The sequence below is a fragment of the Melozone crissalis genome, unplaced genomic scaffold, assembly GCF_028551555.1.
Source record: "Melozone crissalis strain CALT ecotype California unplaced genomic scaffold, PUWL_Pcris_2 ptg000114l_1, whole genome shotgun sequence".
Classification (NCBI taxonomy): Eukaryota; Metazoa; Chordata; class Aves; order Passeriformes; family Passerellidae; genus Melozone; species Melozone crissalis.
Window position 1 is genome coordinate 1,430,047 of NW_026535891.1, and position 17,941 is coordinate 1,447,987.

Consider the following 17,941-nt stretch of genomic DNA (forward strand, 5'->3'; position numbering starts at 1 on the left):
GACACAGAGACAAGGCAGTACTTAGGGCTGTTTTCACTTCTAGCTCGAAGCTCGCTGCTTTTGCTTGCTTGCTTTTCTGCTCTTGCTTCTGCTCTCGCTTTTGCTTCTGCTTATTAGCTAGTTTAGCTAAACAGTCCAAATTCCTTCCCGGACTGTTTCTCCTCTCCTATTCCTGTGACCATCTCGAACCTGCTCCGGACTGGGACTCGGGAACACCGAAGGTTTGGCTGCAGCAGCTGGCCCAGCGCCGGAGGGACTGAGAACAGAGCAACCACCCCCGAAAGAGACTTTCTGATTTTGTCATCTTTCTCAGAGCGGTGTCAGCTGGTATTGTTCATTTTGTGTGCGGGGGGTGCTGTGCCAGTCAAATAAACAGGTTCTTTCCACCTCTCTCCGAGGAATTTTTTCCCGAACCGGTTGGGGGGAGGGGCCGTGTGGGTTTTGCTTTCTGGAGGGGCCCTCCTTTGCAGATTCTCTAACAAATTTGCCCTAAACCAGCACACTGCACAATGGGCAAGAGGTGGCCCGGGGTCCCCTCCTGGAGCTCAGGGACATTGATGTGGGACATGTGGGCACCTACCAGTGCGTGGCCACCAACCAGCTGGGACAGGACAGGCACCGCGTGTTCCAGGCCTTCAGCCCAGAGCTGGCACTGGAGGTGACACCTGGCTCACCCTGGGTCACAGGTGGATTCACATGGGGTCACCAGGGAGTGCAGGACCCCTGGGGTGATGGGTGATCCTGATGTGTCCCTCTCTGTTTCTTGCAGTGGCCGCAGGGGTCGGTGGGGCCCTTTTGTTCCTGCTCCTGCTCATGGGTGTCATTGTGGTCTGGCACTTGAGGCACCGTGTGGGTGGGTGACAATGGGGGGACAGGGGTTATGGAGAGGGGTGTCAAGGGCCCCAGAGTTGAGGGGCCATAGGGCAGCACCCACAGCCCTTGACTTGGGAGGGGCTGAGTCCTCAGTGGCCATGGCTCAGAGCTGTTGGAGGGTCCTGCAGGGATGTTGGGGGTTCTATCAGGGGTCCCCCTCCCTGCCAGGCTCGGGGTTCTGGGGGCTCAGGGTGTTGGTGCAAGTGGAGTGGTTCCAGGATACTGGGGGGGCATCAGGGATACTGGAGGGCCAGGGGAGAATTGTGTGTCTGGTGGTGGTTCAGCATTGCCAAGGGTGGATGGGAGCCCCTGGGTCTCCAAAGTCACACCTCCAGTTTTCCTTTGCAGATGCCAGGAAGCACCAGGAAAGGTGAGTGCAGCCTCCAGCCATGATACACCTTTTACCCAAATCCCCAGCACCTCCCATCCCCTTCCACACACCTCCTTATTCCCACAGGGCCCCCACAGACCCCCTGGAACCCCCAGTGGAGGATCCTCAGACGACGTACATGGAGCTGCGAAGGCAATGGTGGGAACCCAGTGACACCTATGACAATCTACACCAAAAGTTGTGATGCTCTGGGAAGTGGGATGCGCTGGGTGACACTGGGGGTGCTCCCTCCATGGCTCCTGTGATTGCCCATCCTTCCAAGGGAGGTGGTCATGGGTCAGTGGGAGGCTACACAGGGCACCCTGAGCTCCCCATTTCCTCTCGCAGTATCCCCAAGGGCTCCCCCATCCCTTTGCTGGTTCCTGCGGGGGCTCCCCAGCCCCATCCAAGTGCCCAAGTACCCTCAGGGACTGCCCCATTCTCTCCCCACAGTGCTTGCAGTACACCCAGGGCTTCCCCATTCCCCCTCCCACTACCCCAGTCCCATCCCGCTGTAAAAGGGGGAGTCGGGGAGGATTCTTGCTGAAAGGTTTCTAAGGTGAAAATGAAGCACAAAGATGGCAATATTATATCAGAGAACTGTTTATTGATAAAGGAGGGTAAGTGTTCTTACTGAATGTGGAGAGAAGGGAGTAGAAAGGGACAAGGATAGAGAGAGAAACAGAAGACAGGGACAGCGCTACTGCAAGAAGCCCAGGCGCTCTGTGGGCATCAGCTGGGCAGATGGAGTGTGTGTGCTGCAAGCCAGGGCGAGCCCACATGGCTTTTGTGAGTGGCTGGGTGTGATTTCCAAGGACAGCACCTGCGTGTCTCTGGCATGGGCGAGCGATGGCTGCAGGCTGGCTGCTGCGGGCTGGCTGCAGGCTGGTGCTGCGGCACTGGTGACTCTGGGCTGGCTGCCGCGGGCTGGGGCTGCGGTGGGCAGGTGCAGCAGGCTCGGTGCTGTGGGCAGCATGGGAAACGCGGCAGAGGTGGTGGGGGGATGCAGGCAGCATCTCCTCCATCGGGGAGGCAATGAAGGAATATCCAGGACGAGCAGGAATGAGCTGCCTCATGGAAGCAGCGAAGCAGGGAAGAACGGGTGTGGACAGGGAAGAAGGACCACCAGGAGGAAAAGGCAATGGGGGTAGTATAGGTGATATTTTTGCCCAATGTCTGGGAGGAATGATGCATCTGACTTCATCTTTTCAGAAGGCTAATTAAGTACTTTATGATACTGTATTATTCTATATTCCATTACATCTAAACTGAATCTGCCAAGCACTCAACTGCATCCACTGCACACAATCTCATGACTGTCAGACAACAGTCCCCACACACACACACACCTGGATTCAACTGGTCAGTGAATCAAAACACTCACACCAGAATCCAATTAGCAATTCCCTTCAGGTAAACAATCTTCCACAATGCATTCCACGTGTGAAAAACACAGGAGCAGAAAATGAGATGAGAATTGTTTGGATCATTCTTTGCTTCTCTCACTGCTTCTCTCAGGTTCAGAGAATGTGAATCCCACAGGGGAGGAGGGCCAAACTGACCCTCCGAGCGAGCCCCTGATCCCTGCAAGAAACCTAAAGCAAAACACTCCTGTTGTGTCACAGTTAGCTGCTTTTATTTGCAAAGGCTCCTCCCACAGCCTGATTTCCGGGGCATTTTTCATAGATATTTTTCCTCGGGCATCTGTCCCACCAGCCAGTGGGGGTCACTCATAGCCCGATCACTGAAGCTTTCTCTGCCCTGATCGTCTGTTTTGTGAAGCCTTGCGAGGGACAGGGTTCCCAGCACATGTACAACCACAGAGTAATTATTCACCTCATGTGTAGCGTATGTTGAGACATAAATCAAAATCAGATTTGATCCTCTTAACCCCAGTGTGCTTAGTGGCTCTGCAGTCCCCATCCCAGTGCTCCCAATGAGGTGGCTTACTGGTGCCCGTGCCAGTTCCAAGGGGGCACAGGACCTGGTTCCCAGCTCCTGGGACAAAAATGCAGCTCTTTGGTGAAACTGGCAGAAATGGTGTTTCTTTGTTCAGCTGTGTCAAGGAAGCTGAACAAGGGGGGAACCTCCCTTGGAATGGAAAATACCACCCCCTTCTCTCTGAACTATTATAATTCTGAAATTACAGGGCTTTTAGGTAAAGATGTGGGAACAGGAATAACAGTTCTTTACTGGTATGTATTGTGAGAAACAAGTTAATGGAAGTTGACTTTTACTGGATATTATATGAATTGATATTACATTATTGGTTATACTGTTGATTAAATATTGCAATGTTGTTCAGATAGTGAAAAGTATTGTGGAGTGGCTTGTTGGAGAGTTTTTCAAGAATGGCTTGAAGAAAAAGGCCATGAGGCATACAATTGAGAGAAAAGTAGAAGAGAAAAGTAAAGCAGTTTCTAACAGTTCTCAGCCTTCTGATTTGTATAAACAATTAGACTATCTTTATAAACAATAAAGTTCTCAGGCTGTCTTCCCATAACAAGAAGAACACCGTCTCTGGGAAAAGCTGGCACCCTGAGAACTGATGAAGAAGTTTTGGGAACACTGGTTCTGTTTTTAATAAACAATTGTAGGTATTCTAAAACAAGAGGAGTGGTTAGAAATTTCTCTGTTAGCCTATCATGACATTGGATTACAGAATATGCATGAAGTTCGTTAGTACTGTTATTTAAGGTGATTGATTGATCAATAAAGTTGGAGTTCGATGCATTAAAGGATGGTCGTCTCCCCTTCATCTCCAACAGTGGCTGATGTTGTTGTGGTGGCCATCCAAGGGTGGGGCATAGCCATGGCCCAGCCCCACTGCCCAGGGATGGCCATTGCCCAGCCCTGCTCTGGCCAGCCCCAGGTGGCAGCCAGCACCTGAGGGTCCCTCCTTGCCTTCTTGGCTTTGATTCTGGCAGCTTTAGAGCTGCTGCAGAGGTGAGAATTCTGTGGGAGAAAAAGGCCTGTCTGTGGTTTGCTCAGCTCTGCAAGAAGCACAAAACCCAAAAGGAACCCAAGCAGTGTCTCTGTGAGGGCCTTTCATGGTTTTCAGAGCAGGGCTGGCTGGAAATCGCCCCCTCTAACGGCAGCTGAAAGAGAACCTGTCTGGAAATGCAGCAATTGATTATTTTGTCCCTTGCAGCAAGGGTCTGAGATAGCCCCAAAAGCCTTGCATACCCCGCAAGAATCTGCTCAACAACCTGACCAGTTCCCTCCTCCTTCCTGCTTCAAACATGAAGCCCTTTAGAATGGCCTGGGAAGAGTGTTTGGCTTTTGGCTGTGGTTGCCAGACAAGAGGGAAAAGTGTGGAAATATCAAGCTGTGGCTCTGGCTGCAGCTGTGGTGGGGCTGTGGGGAGTGATCCTGCGTGGATTCCAGGTGTCCCCAAAGCTGCTCCATCCTTGCCCTCCTCACCGTAGTGAAAGGCTGAGGGTTTGCAGGAATTGTGGTGTAAAGCCACCAGAGGTGCTGCTGTGGACCTGAGATGAGCCTGAGATCAGGCGCTGCCTTCCTTCCATTCGGGATCATGGAGAGCGCTCGTGGGTGTTGGGTAGGGTGTGTGCCCGACCCCAGGACTCTGCTGCACTGCCAGTGGGCACTGTGATCCAACCTGTTGCCTTGGCGGCTTCTGCCCGCTGCCGGTGGTGGTGCCGGGAGCGATTGGTGGCCGTGAGTTTGCAAAAGGAGCGATTTCCCCTCCTCCCTCCCGTCCGAAGCCGCCATGGCCCCTGAGGGGATGGAGCTGGACCGGGGCACCCCCTGCTGGGCGGGAGTGCTGCCTGCAGCGCCCCCTGCTGGCCGGGATTGCTCCCTGCAGCGCCCCCTGATGGCTGCGGTTATAACTGCCACAAAAACCAACAGCGCTGCGCGGGAGGGAAAGTTCTGGGTTTGTGTTGTTTGTTCTGTTCTGGTTTATAATTTTTCCAGGAAAGAGCTGTTATTCCTTTTCCTACACTTTGGCCTGAAAGCCAGATCATCTTTGAAATTAAAAAACGTTTTGGAGATGGGATTCTTTCAATTCCAGGAACTTTTCCCAGTTTCCTTTGCAGATATTTCTCATTTAAATGAGTTGCCAACTTCTGGGTTCCAGTGTGGATGGGACAGACACCCCAAGTGCAGATAGGATCAGAGAGCAGATAGGATCGGGGACAAAACTGCCTTTTAAGCCAGTTGTGTCACCAAGGGTCCTCTCCCTAGGTGGCACTTCTGGTCACCCAGCCACTCAGGAGCTGACTTTTTCAAAGTGTCACACTTTCCCCAGTGTGCCATGGCTGACAGATGATGGACAGACGGGGCCCTGTCTCACCAAAAGCAAGGTCTGACCCACGCCTGCCACACACAGCTGTTCCAAAATGTCTCCAGACTTCAAATTTTTCCTGTCTCTGACACCCCACCCTGTCCTATGGCCTGATTCTGACTGCCCTGGGAAAGGGGGAGGCTCAGGAACACCCTCAGTGCCTTTGTGAGATCCTGGTGTGGGGAAGATGGCAGAGGAGGGGTTTGGGACAGGGGACAAGAGAATCCAGAGCCTCCTGAAGGCCACTTTGGCCATCAGAGCAAGGGAGGTCCAGGGCTTTGCCAGATTCCTCTGGTGGAGGAAACATGATGGGGGGGGGGGTAGTGTTCGGGGATTGTTCTTTGTTGGTGGCTTTCCCTGGAAATTATTCCTTGTGTGACAATTTGGACTCTAAACCTTGTTTCTGTTGCTGTTGGTTTTGTTCTCTCATTGCTGATTCAGGAAATTTTTCTTCTCTCAGACTTTTGGAATCTTTGTGCCTCCATGGGGAGGGGTAGAGAAAGGGGCAGCAGCCCATGGTTTTTAGTGGCAACCCAGAACTGGAGAATCCCATTCCTAAAGCCCAACAAAGCTTAACAAACACCATCGCTGCCAATTTAACCAAGCAGCCTCATTTTGGACTAAATAAAAAGGAAATGGGTCCAGTGTCCTGTGGCATAGGGAGGAGCCTGGTGAGCCATGGGTGTACTGGGAGCACTGGGAGGGGGAAAGCGGAGCACTGGGTGCCCTGTGCAGCCCTCCCGACTCATGGTCATCACCCCAGGCAGGATGGGCCACCATGGGAGCCATGGGATGGGGACTCCCAGCGTCCCCCAGTGTCACAGCAGATTCCATGGATGTCACTGGTGTCCTGCAGTCGCCCATGTGGTCCTGGCAGCTCTGTGTGGGTCACCTGGGGGTCCTAGGGGGGGACAGTAAGAGACACCTGGCTTGGGGTGACACCCATGGGTGACATGTCCATGTCCCCACCCATCCCCCATACTCACCCCCTGCCCCCTCATGTCCAGCCCCTCCCCCTCCTCCAGGGGATAAGGGGGTTCTGGGGGGCCCTGTGGGGATAAGGGGGGTCTGAGGGGTGTCTGGGGAGGGGGTCAGGCAGAGTCATGGCTGGACTCCCCACTGACCTGTCCTGGGACTTCCTGAGAGCTGCAAGAAAAAGAGGATGGGGTGATCATGGGGTGTCCCGGGCCCCAACCCCACCTGGGACCTTTAAATGCCCACTGGAGCCCTGAGCCCTCACCAGGCACTGATTTCTACTGGACTCCCAGGCCCCTGCACCCCAAAGCACCCCTGAGGAGCCCCAGAACACCTGAGTCACCCAGGTACTCCAACCCCCTCCCCAGGAACCCTGACCCCCTGAGCACCCCTCAAGCCTCAAGGAACCCCAAGAATGGAATGCAGGGAACCCTCGAAACTGCTCCAGGATCCCTGAAGAGCTCTCAACATCCCTGCACAACTCTCCAATACCTCCCAAAAAGCCCCCAGGAGATCCCAGTGCCACGCCAATATTCCTCAAGGCCCTTCTTGGGACAGCCCAGGACCCTCCAAAATGCCCCCAAACCTGCGAGCACCCCAAGCAAAGGTCACTGGGGGCTCAGCTTCCTCCAGCTCAAGGGCTTTGGGTGATGCCCCAACAGGGCCCCCAGTGTGTGGGGCTTTCCACGTCCACCTCCTATGTCACCCACCCTGGTGGTGCCACTAGTGACAGCCCCCGATGACAGCCAGGAGCAGGAGCAGGAACAGGAGGGTCCTGCCAACATTCACAGCAACTGCTGCAGACAGAGGGGACACATTGGGGTCACCCTGAACTGCAGGGGTCCTGAACACCCTGGTGACCCCCTGTGACCCCACCTGTGACCCAGGGTGAGCCAGGTGTCACCTCCAGGGCCAGCTCAGGGCTGAGTGCCCGGAACACGTGGTACCCATCCTGGTTGGCGCCCACGCACTGGTAGGTGCCCAAATGTCCCACATCGATGTCCCTGAGCTCCAGGAGGGGACCCTGGGCCACCTCCTGCCCATTGTGCAGCCAGGTGAAGGTGACAGGGGCTGAGCCCACCTGCACCGAGCAGCGCAGGATCACGCAGCTGGTGTGACAGGGGACCGGGAGTGATGGTGACATTGGCTACAGGCACTGTGGGGACAGAGATGGTGCTGGCAACTGGTGAGATGGTAAGGGGGTGCCGTGGGTGGAGTCACCCCCAACCCGAGGGTCCTGCTCACCCAGAACAGTGACATTCAGGGAGTCACTCTCGGCCACGCTGTTCCCGTTGCTGACCTGGCACCGGTACTGGCTGCTGTTATTGTCCCCAACGTGTTGCAGCTCCAGGCGGGGGCTGGTTCCCAGCAGTGCCCCTGAGCCCTCCCGGTGCCAGGAGAAGGACAAGGGACCTGTCCCTATGGCCACCACACAGCTGAGCAGCAGGCTGTCCCCGAGTGCCACCTGTCCCCCAGGGGGCTCACCAACAGGGACACCCCTGAGGGCGGGACCCCTGCGAGAGAGTGGGACATCAGGGGACAGTGAGGGACCCGGGGGGGTGTCAAGGTGGGGCAGGGGAATTCCAGTGAGGGAGAGAGGGTGCAGAGATTGGGGCGGGGGGGGCTTAGAAAGGAACCCCGAGAGATGATAAGGGGGTCAGGGAGGGAACACCTGGAGAGGCAGGTGGGCAACACCAGGAAGGGTACAGGGACCCTGGGAGGGGTTGGTGAGACTTGGGCAATGTGCAGAGACCTCAGAGAGGGGTGGAGGGACCCAGGGATGGGGAGGGGACCCAACGAAGGATGGAGGGAAACACGAGCCAGGAATGGGGGGACCTTAGGAGCAACCCAGGGCAGCTATGGCAGGACACAGAAAATGCACCAGGGAACGTTGAGGGTACCCATGTATGGGGCTGGGCGTCCTGGGGAGAGCCCCGAGAAAGGATGGGGGGGGCAGGGGGGGATCTGGTAAAGGTTGAGTGCCCCAGAGCAGGCGTCAGGGAGGTCTGGGGGGTGCCAGGCAGTGTGGGGGACCTGAGCCATCTGTGAGGGCTCCCTGTGCCCATCCCCGCACTCACTGCACACTGTGACGCGGAGCTGGTTGCTGCTCTTCTGCACGGACCCCCCCTGGGAGTGCACTTTACAGCCATAATTCCCCGAGTGGGAGACCCTCACAGCGGGCAGCAGCAGCTGTGGGGACCCCTGCGGGCCCCCCACCACCTGCCCGTCCTGGTAGAACACGTGCAGGAGGGGGGCTCAGGGCCGCAGGGTGTTGGGGGTTCTCAGGCAGCTGAGATTCAGGGGGGACCCCTCAGTGAGCTCGTGGGGACCCTTCAGTACTGGCAACGAGAAGAGCTCTGGGAAGGAGAGGAGAGGTGAGGACTGTGAGTCTGAGTGCACTGGGAAGTGGCTTTGGGGTTGTCAAGATATTGGAGTTCCAGCTGTGTGGGTGCTCACCATGCACTGTCACTGTCACTGGTGCTGACCGTGACTGCCAGGACCCCACCAAGCCCTCACATCTGTAGCGGCCACTGTGGTGCAGCTGCAGAGGTGAAAGGGACAGCTTGGTCCCCCTGAGGGACCCCCTGATTTCCTTCTCCTCCCGGTAAAATCGCACCCTGGTGAGATGGTTGTCCTGCCGGCACCAGCAGCGCAGTGTCAAGGTGTCCCCCTCCAGCAGTTCCTGCGCTGGCACCTGCAGCACCAGTGGGTCTGTGGGACAGGAAGGTCACATCTCACTGATGAGACTGTTCTGAGGTGGGTGCCCATAGCACTGGGGACATGTGGGTGCTCTGGGGTGCACTGGGATGTCACTGTGTGCAGGGCACTGGCTCATGTCACACGAGGGGTGTGAGGCCACCTATGGAGTGGAGCCCACCCTTACCACTCTGGGGCCCCCATGATTATTAAAGGTCTCCCCTCACCATCTAAGACTGTCAAGGGGGGGCTGCGCCCTGTGCTGGGTCTGTCACATGTGTAGGTGCCACTCTCAGTGACACTGAGGCAGTTGTGTCCCTCCTGCCACCAACGCTGCCTGTCCTTGTACCAGGTGGTGGCACCGGCAGTCCCTGAGCCCTGGCAGGTCAGTGTCACCCGGTCCCACAGCACCGCCGGCCTCCAGGAGGGCTCCACAAGGAGCTGGGTGGTCTGGGCACCTGTGGGTGACAGGGGACACCAGTCTGCCAGGGCCAGTGTGGGGCTGGGGACAGCGAGGTGGGGACATGGCATCCCCTGAGGACTCACCAGCAAGGCCGAGGGTCTGGGCTGGAAGGGAGAAGGGGCAGGGCTCAGTGGGGGTGTCACCATGGGGACAGAGGCACATGGGGTACAGGGTGTGGTGGCTGTCCCCGGACTGTCCCCGTGGGGACAGATGCTCTTGTGGGAAAGTGTGTGGGTGGTCCCCAAAAGATTTGGAGAGGCAGGGGGACATGTCTGTGTCACAGCCACCCGTGCACCAAATCCCTGTGGTACAGACACCTTGGGAACAGGGACCCTGAGGTCACCCTGGGCTGAGGCAGAACATGGGGACACTGTGGACACCGTGGGCATGAAGACACCAAGGACACAGCCCATGCTGGCCCAGGTCACCCCCACCAGCTCATGATCCCATCCCCATGATCCCATCCCCATAGCCACATCCTCAGCGTTCTTGTCTCCTTCTGTCCCTGCATCCCAGTTCCCTTGTCCCTATCCCCGGAGCTGCCTGAGCCCAAAGGTGCCAGTCCCCACATTCCTGTTCCCCCATCCCCATCCCCAAATTCCTGCCCCTTCTTCCTGTCCCCAAAGCCACCCTACATCCCCAGTCACACCAAGGTCCACTGTGGGTAACATGGAGTGGCTCTTCTGGCATTGGGGACCTCAGGGGACCCCACAGTCCCCCTGTGCCCCCTTCCCTCCCCATCCCTGGGGTATCATGCCTGTGCCTGGGGCACTCACCCCACAGGAGCAGCGCCACCTTCCTGACCATCCCGGTGTCCCCAGCCATGTGCACTGGCTGTCACTTGCTGCTGTGGCAACCGCTCCCCTGGCTGGTGGCTCTTCGGAGGAAGGGGAAGGAAGCGAGGTCATTTCTCGACCTCATGCGTAGGTGGCCCTTAGTGGGGGCAGGTTGTGGACAGGCTGGGGACACGGGTGCATGGGACAAAATGGGTCATGGGGTTCCCAGAAGTTGGGAATTCGGTGGTTTTGGGGAGGCAGGAATGGGGTCACTGGTAAATGGGGTCCGGAGGAGGGGGAATATCTGGCAATGGGAGTGCCATTGGAATGAGTGTCTCCATACCTGGGGGGACTCAGGGATGGGAGTCCCAGGGGAATGTGGGCTCCAAGGATTTGAGTTCATGGGATCGGAGAATGGTGGGTCCTAGGAAGATTTCGGGGGATGGAATGAACAGGAAGGGGTTCCTTGGGAATGGGGTGCTGGGCCATGGAGATCCTAGGGAATGTCATTGTTGGGATGGGGGCTGCAGAGAGAGTGGGACATAAGGAATGGAGGTCCCATGTTTCTGTTCCCGGGGAAATGGGGGTGCCAGGGATGGGCAGCAGTTGGCTGAGCCCATGGGTTGCAGCTCGTTCCCTGGATGCTTCAGATTTTGGGGTGACCCAGAGCCAGCACCACCCCCACATGGTGCCGATGTCCAGGGTGTCACCCCAGAGAGATTCTGAGCTGCTCTGGGTCTGTGTCCCCCAGCCTCCAGTGATTTTTCCCTCTCTTTATTCCATTTCCATCATTTTACCCCTCCATTTCACAACCTCCCAGTTCATGCCTTGATGGTCCTTGGGGGCACCTGGAGCAGGGAACAGGCTCTGGGAAGCCCAGGGTAGGGGAAGCAGGGGTGAGGGGTCTGCAGGGAGGGCTGGGGAGGCTGTGGGGGATGGGGGAGTCCAGCTTTTACCCCCCAACTCTTTCACTTTCTGTCTCCCGCAGAAGAAGGAAAAGGCCATTTGACACCTTTCTCACATGGGGGGGAAGGGTTCTGTCCTTAGGGGGCACATCCAGGGGGCTCCTACCCAGGGGGGCTCCTGTCCCGGGGGGACACATGCTGGGAAAGAGGGTCCTGTCCTGGAGCTTGGCAGCTTTGGAGGGGTCCAGACTTCTCCATTCTTGCTCGTCCCCTGCTGGATCTGAGGCAGCAAGAGGAGCTGGGGAATGGAGCCCCAGGCAGGAAGGAGCTCCCATACTCCTGCTCCTTGAAGCCAGTGGCCATCCAATGGTGGGCCCAGTCATGGCCCAGCCCCACTGCACAGGGATGGCCATTGCCCAGCTCTGCTCTGGCCAGCCCCAGGTGGCAACCAGGACCTGAGGGTCCCCATTGTCCCTTTGGTTTTGATTCTGGCAGCTTTAGAGCTGCAGCAGAGATGAGAATTCTGCGTGGGCGGAAAAGACCTGTCTGTGGTTTGCTCAGCTCTGCAAGAAGCACAAAACCCAAAGAGAGGTCAAGCAGTGGCTCTGCAAGGGCCTTTGGTGGTTTTCAGAGCAGGGCTGGCTGGAAACCCCCCTGGCAGGGGCAGCTGTGTGGGAACCAGCCTGGAAATGCAGCAATTTATCATTTGTTGCTCTCGGTAAGGGAGTGAGAGAACCTCAAAGTTACTGCAAATCGCTCAACAATGTGCTAACAACCTTCCTGGGAACCTCCTTCTTCAACAAAATCTGCAGTCTTGAGGAACCTCATGTAAAGAATGCTTGGATTCCTGTTGCGGTGTGTCTTAAGCTACCGGGTTCCTTCCCCAGGTGTGCCTATACCTCTGTCCCTTCCCCCTTGCCCCCATGCTGAGTGAGTCCTGTCAATCAGGCTTAACATTCCAGCAAGGCATCGTGTGGTTGGTCAAGTTCAAAAGATGCCCCTATGCCCAGGGGTCATTAGCCTGTCTAGGTGTCATCCCCCCCGAGACCCTGCCCCTCTTACCTGGTTGGGTGGCTCACCTGTCCCCTCCCCTCCCCCTGCTCCGGGAGCTTAAAAAGGTAATCAGGCCACGCAGCTAGGGTTCTGTTGGAGCAGTTGCCTACACTGAGACCTCTGTAACCATGGAATAAAGCTCTGGATTAAACTCTCTAGCAGAATCCTCTCCTTTCTTCTTCACCATCGCCTGAAGCTCTCCTGAGGTAAACGGAGTTCCTAACAAGCCTGGACTTGTTCAGTGCCCAGCTGCAACCACCAGCGAGCCAAGGTATCTCTGGGGTGACACACCACAGTTGCTGCCTTTGGCCCAGCAGTGAGGGTCAGACTGGCCCAGGCACAATATAACTGGTAATATTGGGATTCATATTCCAATAGATTCCGACTTTGTCCACAAAAATAGAGAGAAAAGTGTGGAAGTATCGGTCAGTGGCCCTACCCGTGGCAGTGCTGGGGCTGTGGGGAGTGACCCTGTGTGGATTCCAGGTGTCCCCAAAGCTGCTCCATCCTTGCACTCCTCACCTGAGTGAAAGGCTGAGGGTTTGCAGGAATTGTGGTGTAAAGCCACCAGAAGTGCTGCTGTGGACCCGAGAACTGCCTGGGGTCAGGCGCTGCCTTCCTTCCATTCGGGATTATGGAGAGCAGTCACGGGTGTTGTGCAGGGCATGTGCCTGGTCCCGGGACACTGCCACACTGCCAGTGGGCACTGGGATGCAACCTGCTGCCTTGGCGGCTTCTGCCCACTGCCGGTGGCGGTGCCGGGAGCGATTGGTGGCCGTGAGTTTGCAAAAGGAGCGATTTCCCCTCGTCCCTCCCGTCCGAGGCCGCCATGGCCCCTGAGGGGATGGAGCTGGACCGGGGCGCCCCCTGCTGGCCGGGAATGCTGCCTGCAGCGCCCCCTGCTGGCCAGGAGTGCTCCCTGCCCCGCCCCCTGCTGGCCGAGGTTATAACTGCCCCAAAAACCAACAGCGCTGAGTGGGAGGGAAAGTTCTGGGTTTGTGTTGTTTGTTCTGCTTTAAAAATTTCCCACTACAGAGCTGTTATTCCTTTTCCTACACTTTTGCCTGGTATTCCCATAATCTTTGAAATTAGAAAAAGAGTTTTAGAGATGGGTCTTCTTATTCCAGGAAGGTTTCTACTTTCCTTGGCAGATATTTCTCATTTAAATGAGGTGCCAACTCCTGGGTTCCAGCGTGGATGGGGCAGATACCCTAAAAGGAGAGACGGTCAGGGACTTGGCCACCTCTTGCTCTGCCTTTTAAGCCAGTTGGGACACCAAGGGCTCTCTCCCCAGGTGGCACTTCTGGTCACCCGGTCACTCAGGAGCTGGCTTTGGCAGAGCGTCACACTGTGCCCAGTGTGCCACAGCTGACAGACTGATGGACAAATGGAGCCCTGTCTCACCAAAAGCAAGGCCTGACCCATCCCTACCACACATAGGTGTTCGAAAATGCCTCCAGACATGAAGCTTTTCCTGTCTCTGACACCCCACCCTGTGCCATGGCCTGATCCTAGGTGTCCTGGAAAAGGGGGAGGGTCTGGAACCCCCACAGGGACTTTGTGTCATCCTGATGTGGGGAACATGGAAGAGGACACGTTTGGGACAGGGGAGAAGAAAATCTAGAGCCTCTTGAAGCCCGATTTGGCCATCATAGCAAGGAAGGTCCAGAGCCATGCCAGGTTCATCTGGTGGAGGAAACGTGCTGGGGGAAATGTCTGGGATTTGTTCCTTATTGCTGGCTTTCCCTGGAAATCGTTCCTTGTGTGACCATTTGGAGTCTGAGCCTTGTTGTTGTTGCTGTTGGTTTTATTCTCTCTGGTTGCTGTTTCAGGAAATTGTACTTCTCTCAGCCCTTTGGGATCTTTGTGCCGCCACGCGGAAGGAGAGGTGTAGTTTTTAGTGGCAGTACACACACGAGTGGGTGCCCATGGGTGGGGACCCCCAGTTCCCCCCAGTTCCCCCAGTGTCACAGCACATTCCTGTAGATGTTACCGGGTTCCTGCGGTCACCCCTGGGGTCTCCGCAGCTCTGCGTAGGTCGCCTGGGGATCCTGGAGGGTGGTGGCACGGGGGGATGCTGCGAGAGACACGGGCTGTGGGATCTGGGTGGGGTGACACTGGTGGGTGACGTGTCCCTCTGCGTGTCTCCCCCCTGTACTCACCCCCTGCCCTCTTGGTGACCACAACGTGGGTGTACAGCACCTCCCCCTCCTCTGGGGGGCTGGGGGATCCGGGGAGGCCCTGAGGGAATAAAGGGGATGTGGGGGAGGGGAGGGAAGGTCTTGGGGGTCGGGGTAAAATGAGACAGTGTGGTTGGAGCCCCCCACTCACCTTTCCTGGTTCTTCCTGGCAGCTGCAGAGGAAAGAGGGGCGGGGTGACTGTGAGGTCCCAGAGCCCTGACCCCTCTCAGGATTCCTGAACTCCCACGGGACCCTCAATTCCCCTCAGGACCCCCAAGCATCCCTGAAGCCCTCCAGAATTCATGAACATTCCCAGTGCCCTCAACCAACTCAGCCTCAAGAACCCAAAGCCTGGCAGAGACAGAGACCCCCAGATACGCCTGGGGCTCCTGAAAGATCTCCCAACATCTCTGCAGGACCCTCCAGTGTCTTCCCAAACCCTTCAGGACCCCCAGACATGGTCACAATTCTGGGGCTGTGGGTGCTGCCCTATCGCTCCCCAACTCTGGGGGCCTCTACAGCTCCCTGGGACCCCCGTCCCCCCATTGTTACCAACCCACAAGGTGGCACTGGTGCCAGGTCACAATGACACCCACAAGTCGGAGCAGGATGAAAAGGACCCCACCAACCCCTGTGGCCATTGCAAGAAACAGAGGGGGACACACCAGGATCACCCATTAGCCCAGGAGACTGGTACTCCCTGGTGACCCCACCTGTGTCACCCCACCTGTGACCCAGGGTGAGCCAGGTGTCACCTCCAGGGCCAGCTCTGGGCTCAGTGCCCGGAACATGCGGTGCCCGTCCTGTCCCAGCTGGTTGGTGGCCACGCACTGGTAGGTGCCTGAGTGTCCCACATCGATGTCCCTGAGCTCCAGGAGGGGACCCCGGGCCACCTCCTGCCCATTGTGCAGCCAGGTGAAGGTGACAGGGGCTGAGCCCACCTGCACTGAGCAGCGCAGGGTCACGTTGTCCTCTGCACGCACCTGGTGTGACAGGGGACCGGGAGTGATGGTAGCATTGGCTACAGGCACTGTGGGGACAGAGATGGTGCTGGCACCTGGTGAGATGGTAGGGGGGTGCCATGGGTGGAGTCACCCCCAACCCGAGGGTCCTGCTCACCCAGAACGGTGACATTCAGGGAGTCACTCTTGGCCATGCTGTTCCCGTCGCTGACCTGGCACTGGTACTGGCCGCTGTCATTGTCCCCAACGTGTTGCAGCTCCAGGCAGGGGCCGGTGGCCAGAAGTGCACCCAAGCTCTCCCGGTGCCAGGAGAAGGACAGGAGGCCTGTCCTCATGGCCACCTCTCAGGTCAGCAGCAGGCTGTCCCCGAGTGCCACCTGTCCCCTGGGTGGCTGCACCAACAGGGACACCCCTGAGAGTGGGACCCCTGTGGATGGACACAGAAGGGATTGGGGACCCAGGAAGGGTGGGAGACACGGGAGGGAAAGGAAGGGATTGGAGGGAAGCAGAGAGGATCCCAGTGAGCAGAAGGGGACCCTGGGAGGCATGTTGGGACCTAGGGACAATGGTAAGACCCCATGGAAAGGTGCAGAGACCCAGGCAGGGGTGGGGAACCACAAGAGAGACTGAGGAGACTCAGGGAATGATTTGGGGTTTATAGATAGGCCGGAGGACCCATGGAAGGAAGGGAGAGCCGAGGGTGGAGCAGGGACCTTGGAAAGGGTGGGGAATCCAGGGAGGGATGGGAAGGACAAAGAGAGGGATGAGGGATCAGGAGGGGGAACTGGGCAGTCATGGGGGAAACCAGGAGGGACTTGGGAAATTTTATATGACCCAGGGAGGAGAAAAGGGAGGGATGAAGGATTCAGGCAGTGATAGGAAATCCTTGGAGGATGTTGGGCTTCCCTGTCCCCATCGTTGCACTCACTGTGTACTGTCACTCTAACCCTCTTCGACACCCTCCACTTTGACACCCCTTTGCTCACCCAGCCCTAACAGTGGTAGTTGCCTCTGTGGTGCAGCTGCAGAGGGGACAGGGACAGCTCGGTGCCATCACGGAGCCCCTCCAGTTTCTTCCCCTCATGGTAAAATGACACCGAGGTGACCGTATTTTTTCGCCAGCTCCATCAGCGCAGTGTCACCGTGTCCCCCTCCAGCAGCATCTGTGCTGGCACCTGCAGCACCAGCCCGTCTAGGGGACAGAGGGTTCCTGTCATACCTGATGGCACTGAGATCCCCAATTGGGTGCACCGGGGTCCCCAATTCCAACAAAGGGTTCCCCCACAGTGGGATGTTCTGGGATGTCCCCAGAGCAGGGGACAGGCTCTGGCCACACAGGAGGTGACCCATGGAGCGGAGCCCACCCAGAGCCCTTGGGGTCCCTGCAGGTGCCAGCCTGGGGACACCTGAAGCCCCCTCACCATCTAAGACTCTCACAGCAGGGCGACGCCCAGTGCCAGGTCTGTCACAGGTGTAGGTGCCACTCTTTGTGACAGTGAAGCGGTCAGGTTCCTGCTGCCTCAGCGCCATCTATCCTTATACCAGGTGGTGGCACTGGCGGTCTCTGAGCCCTGGCAGGTCAGTGTCACCCGGTCCCACTGCACCGCCGGCCTCCAGGAGGGCTCCACCAGGATCTGGGTGGTCTGGGCACCTGCAGGTGACAGGGGACACCAGCCTGCCAGGGCCAGTGTGGGGCTGGGTACAGTGAGGTGGGAACATGGCATCCCCTGAGGACTCACCAGCAAGGCCGAGGGTCTGGGTTGGAAGGGAGAAGGGGCAGGGCTGGGTGGGGGTGGAACTGCAGGGAAAACAGCACTGGGGCAAGGCGTGTGGGGGCTGTCCACAAACTGTCCCTGTGGGGACAGCAGTTCTTGTGGGAAAGTGTGTCTGGGTGGTCCCCAAAAGATTTGGAGAGGCAGGGGGACATGTCTGTGTCACAGCCATACGTGCACCACATCCATGTGGCACAGACACCTTGGGAACAGGGACCCTGAGGCCATCCTGCGCTGAGGCAGAACATGGGGACACTGTGGACACCGTGGGCATGAGGACACCACGGACACAGCCCATGCTGGCACAGACCAACCCCACCAGCTCACGATCCCATCCCCATGATCCCATCCTCATGACCACATCCTCAGCATTCTTGTCCCCTTCTGTCCCTGCATCCCAGTTCCCTTGTCCCTATGCTCAGAGCTCCCTGAGCCCAAAGGTGTAAGTCTCCACATTCCTGTCCCCACATCCCCATCCCCAAATTCCTACCCCCTCTTCCTGTCCCCAAAGCCACCCTACATTCCCAGTCACACCAATGTCCACTGTGGGTAACATGGAGTGGCTCTTCTGGCATTGGGGACCTCAGGGGACCCCGCAGTCCCCCTGT

General features: G+C 57.4%; 1 protein-coding gene across 1 annotated transcript in view; it reads right to left on the reverse strand.

Moving 5' to 3' along the window:
* Positions 1-6,437: 6,437 nt before the first annotated feature.
* The window catches only part of LOC128948100 (Fc receptor-like protein 3), a gene marked incomplete at its 5' end in the record, with an annotated part of 34,179 nt that continues 22,675 nt past the window's right edge, over positions 6,438-17,941 (reverse strand). The window contains 8 exon segments of the mRNA XM_054292697.1: positions 6,438-6,450; positions 6,674-6,695; positions 7,606-7,680; positions 7,770-8,038; positions 9,011-9,066; positions 14,412-14,495; positions 15,352-15,629; positions 15,719-15,988. Of these exon segments, the coding sequence (XP_054148672.1) occupies positions 6,438-6,450; positions 6,674-6,695; positions 7,606-7,680; positions 7,770-8,038; positions 9,011-9,066; positions 14,412-14,495; positions 15,352-15,629; positions 15,719-15,988 (1,067 nt within the window).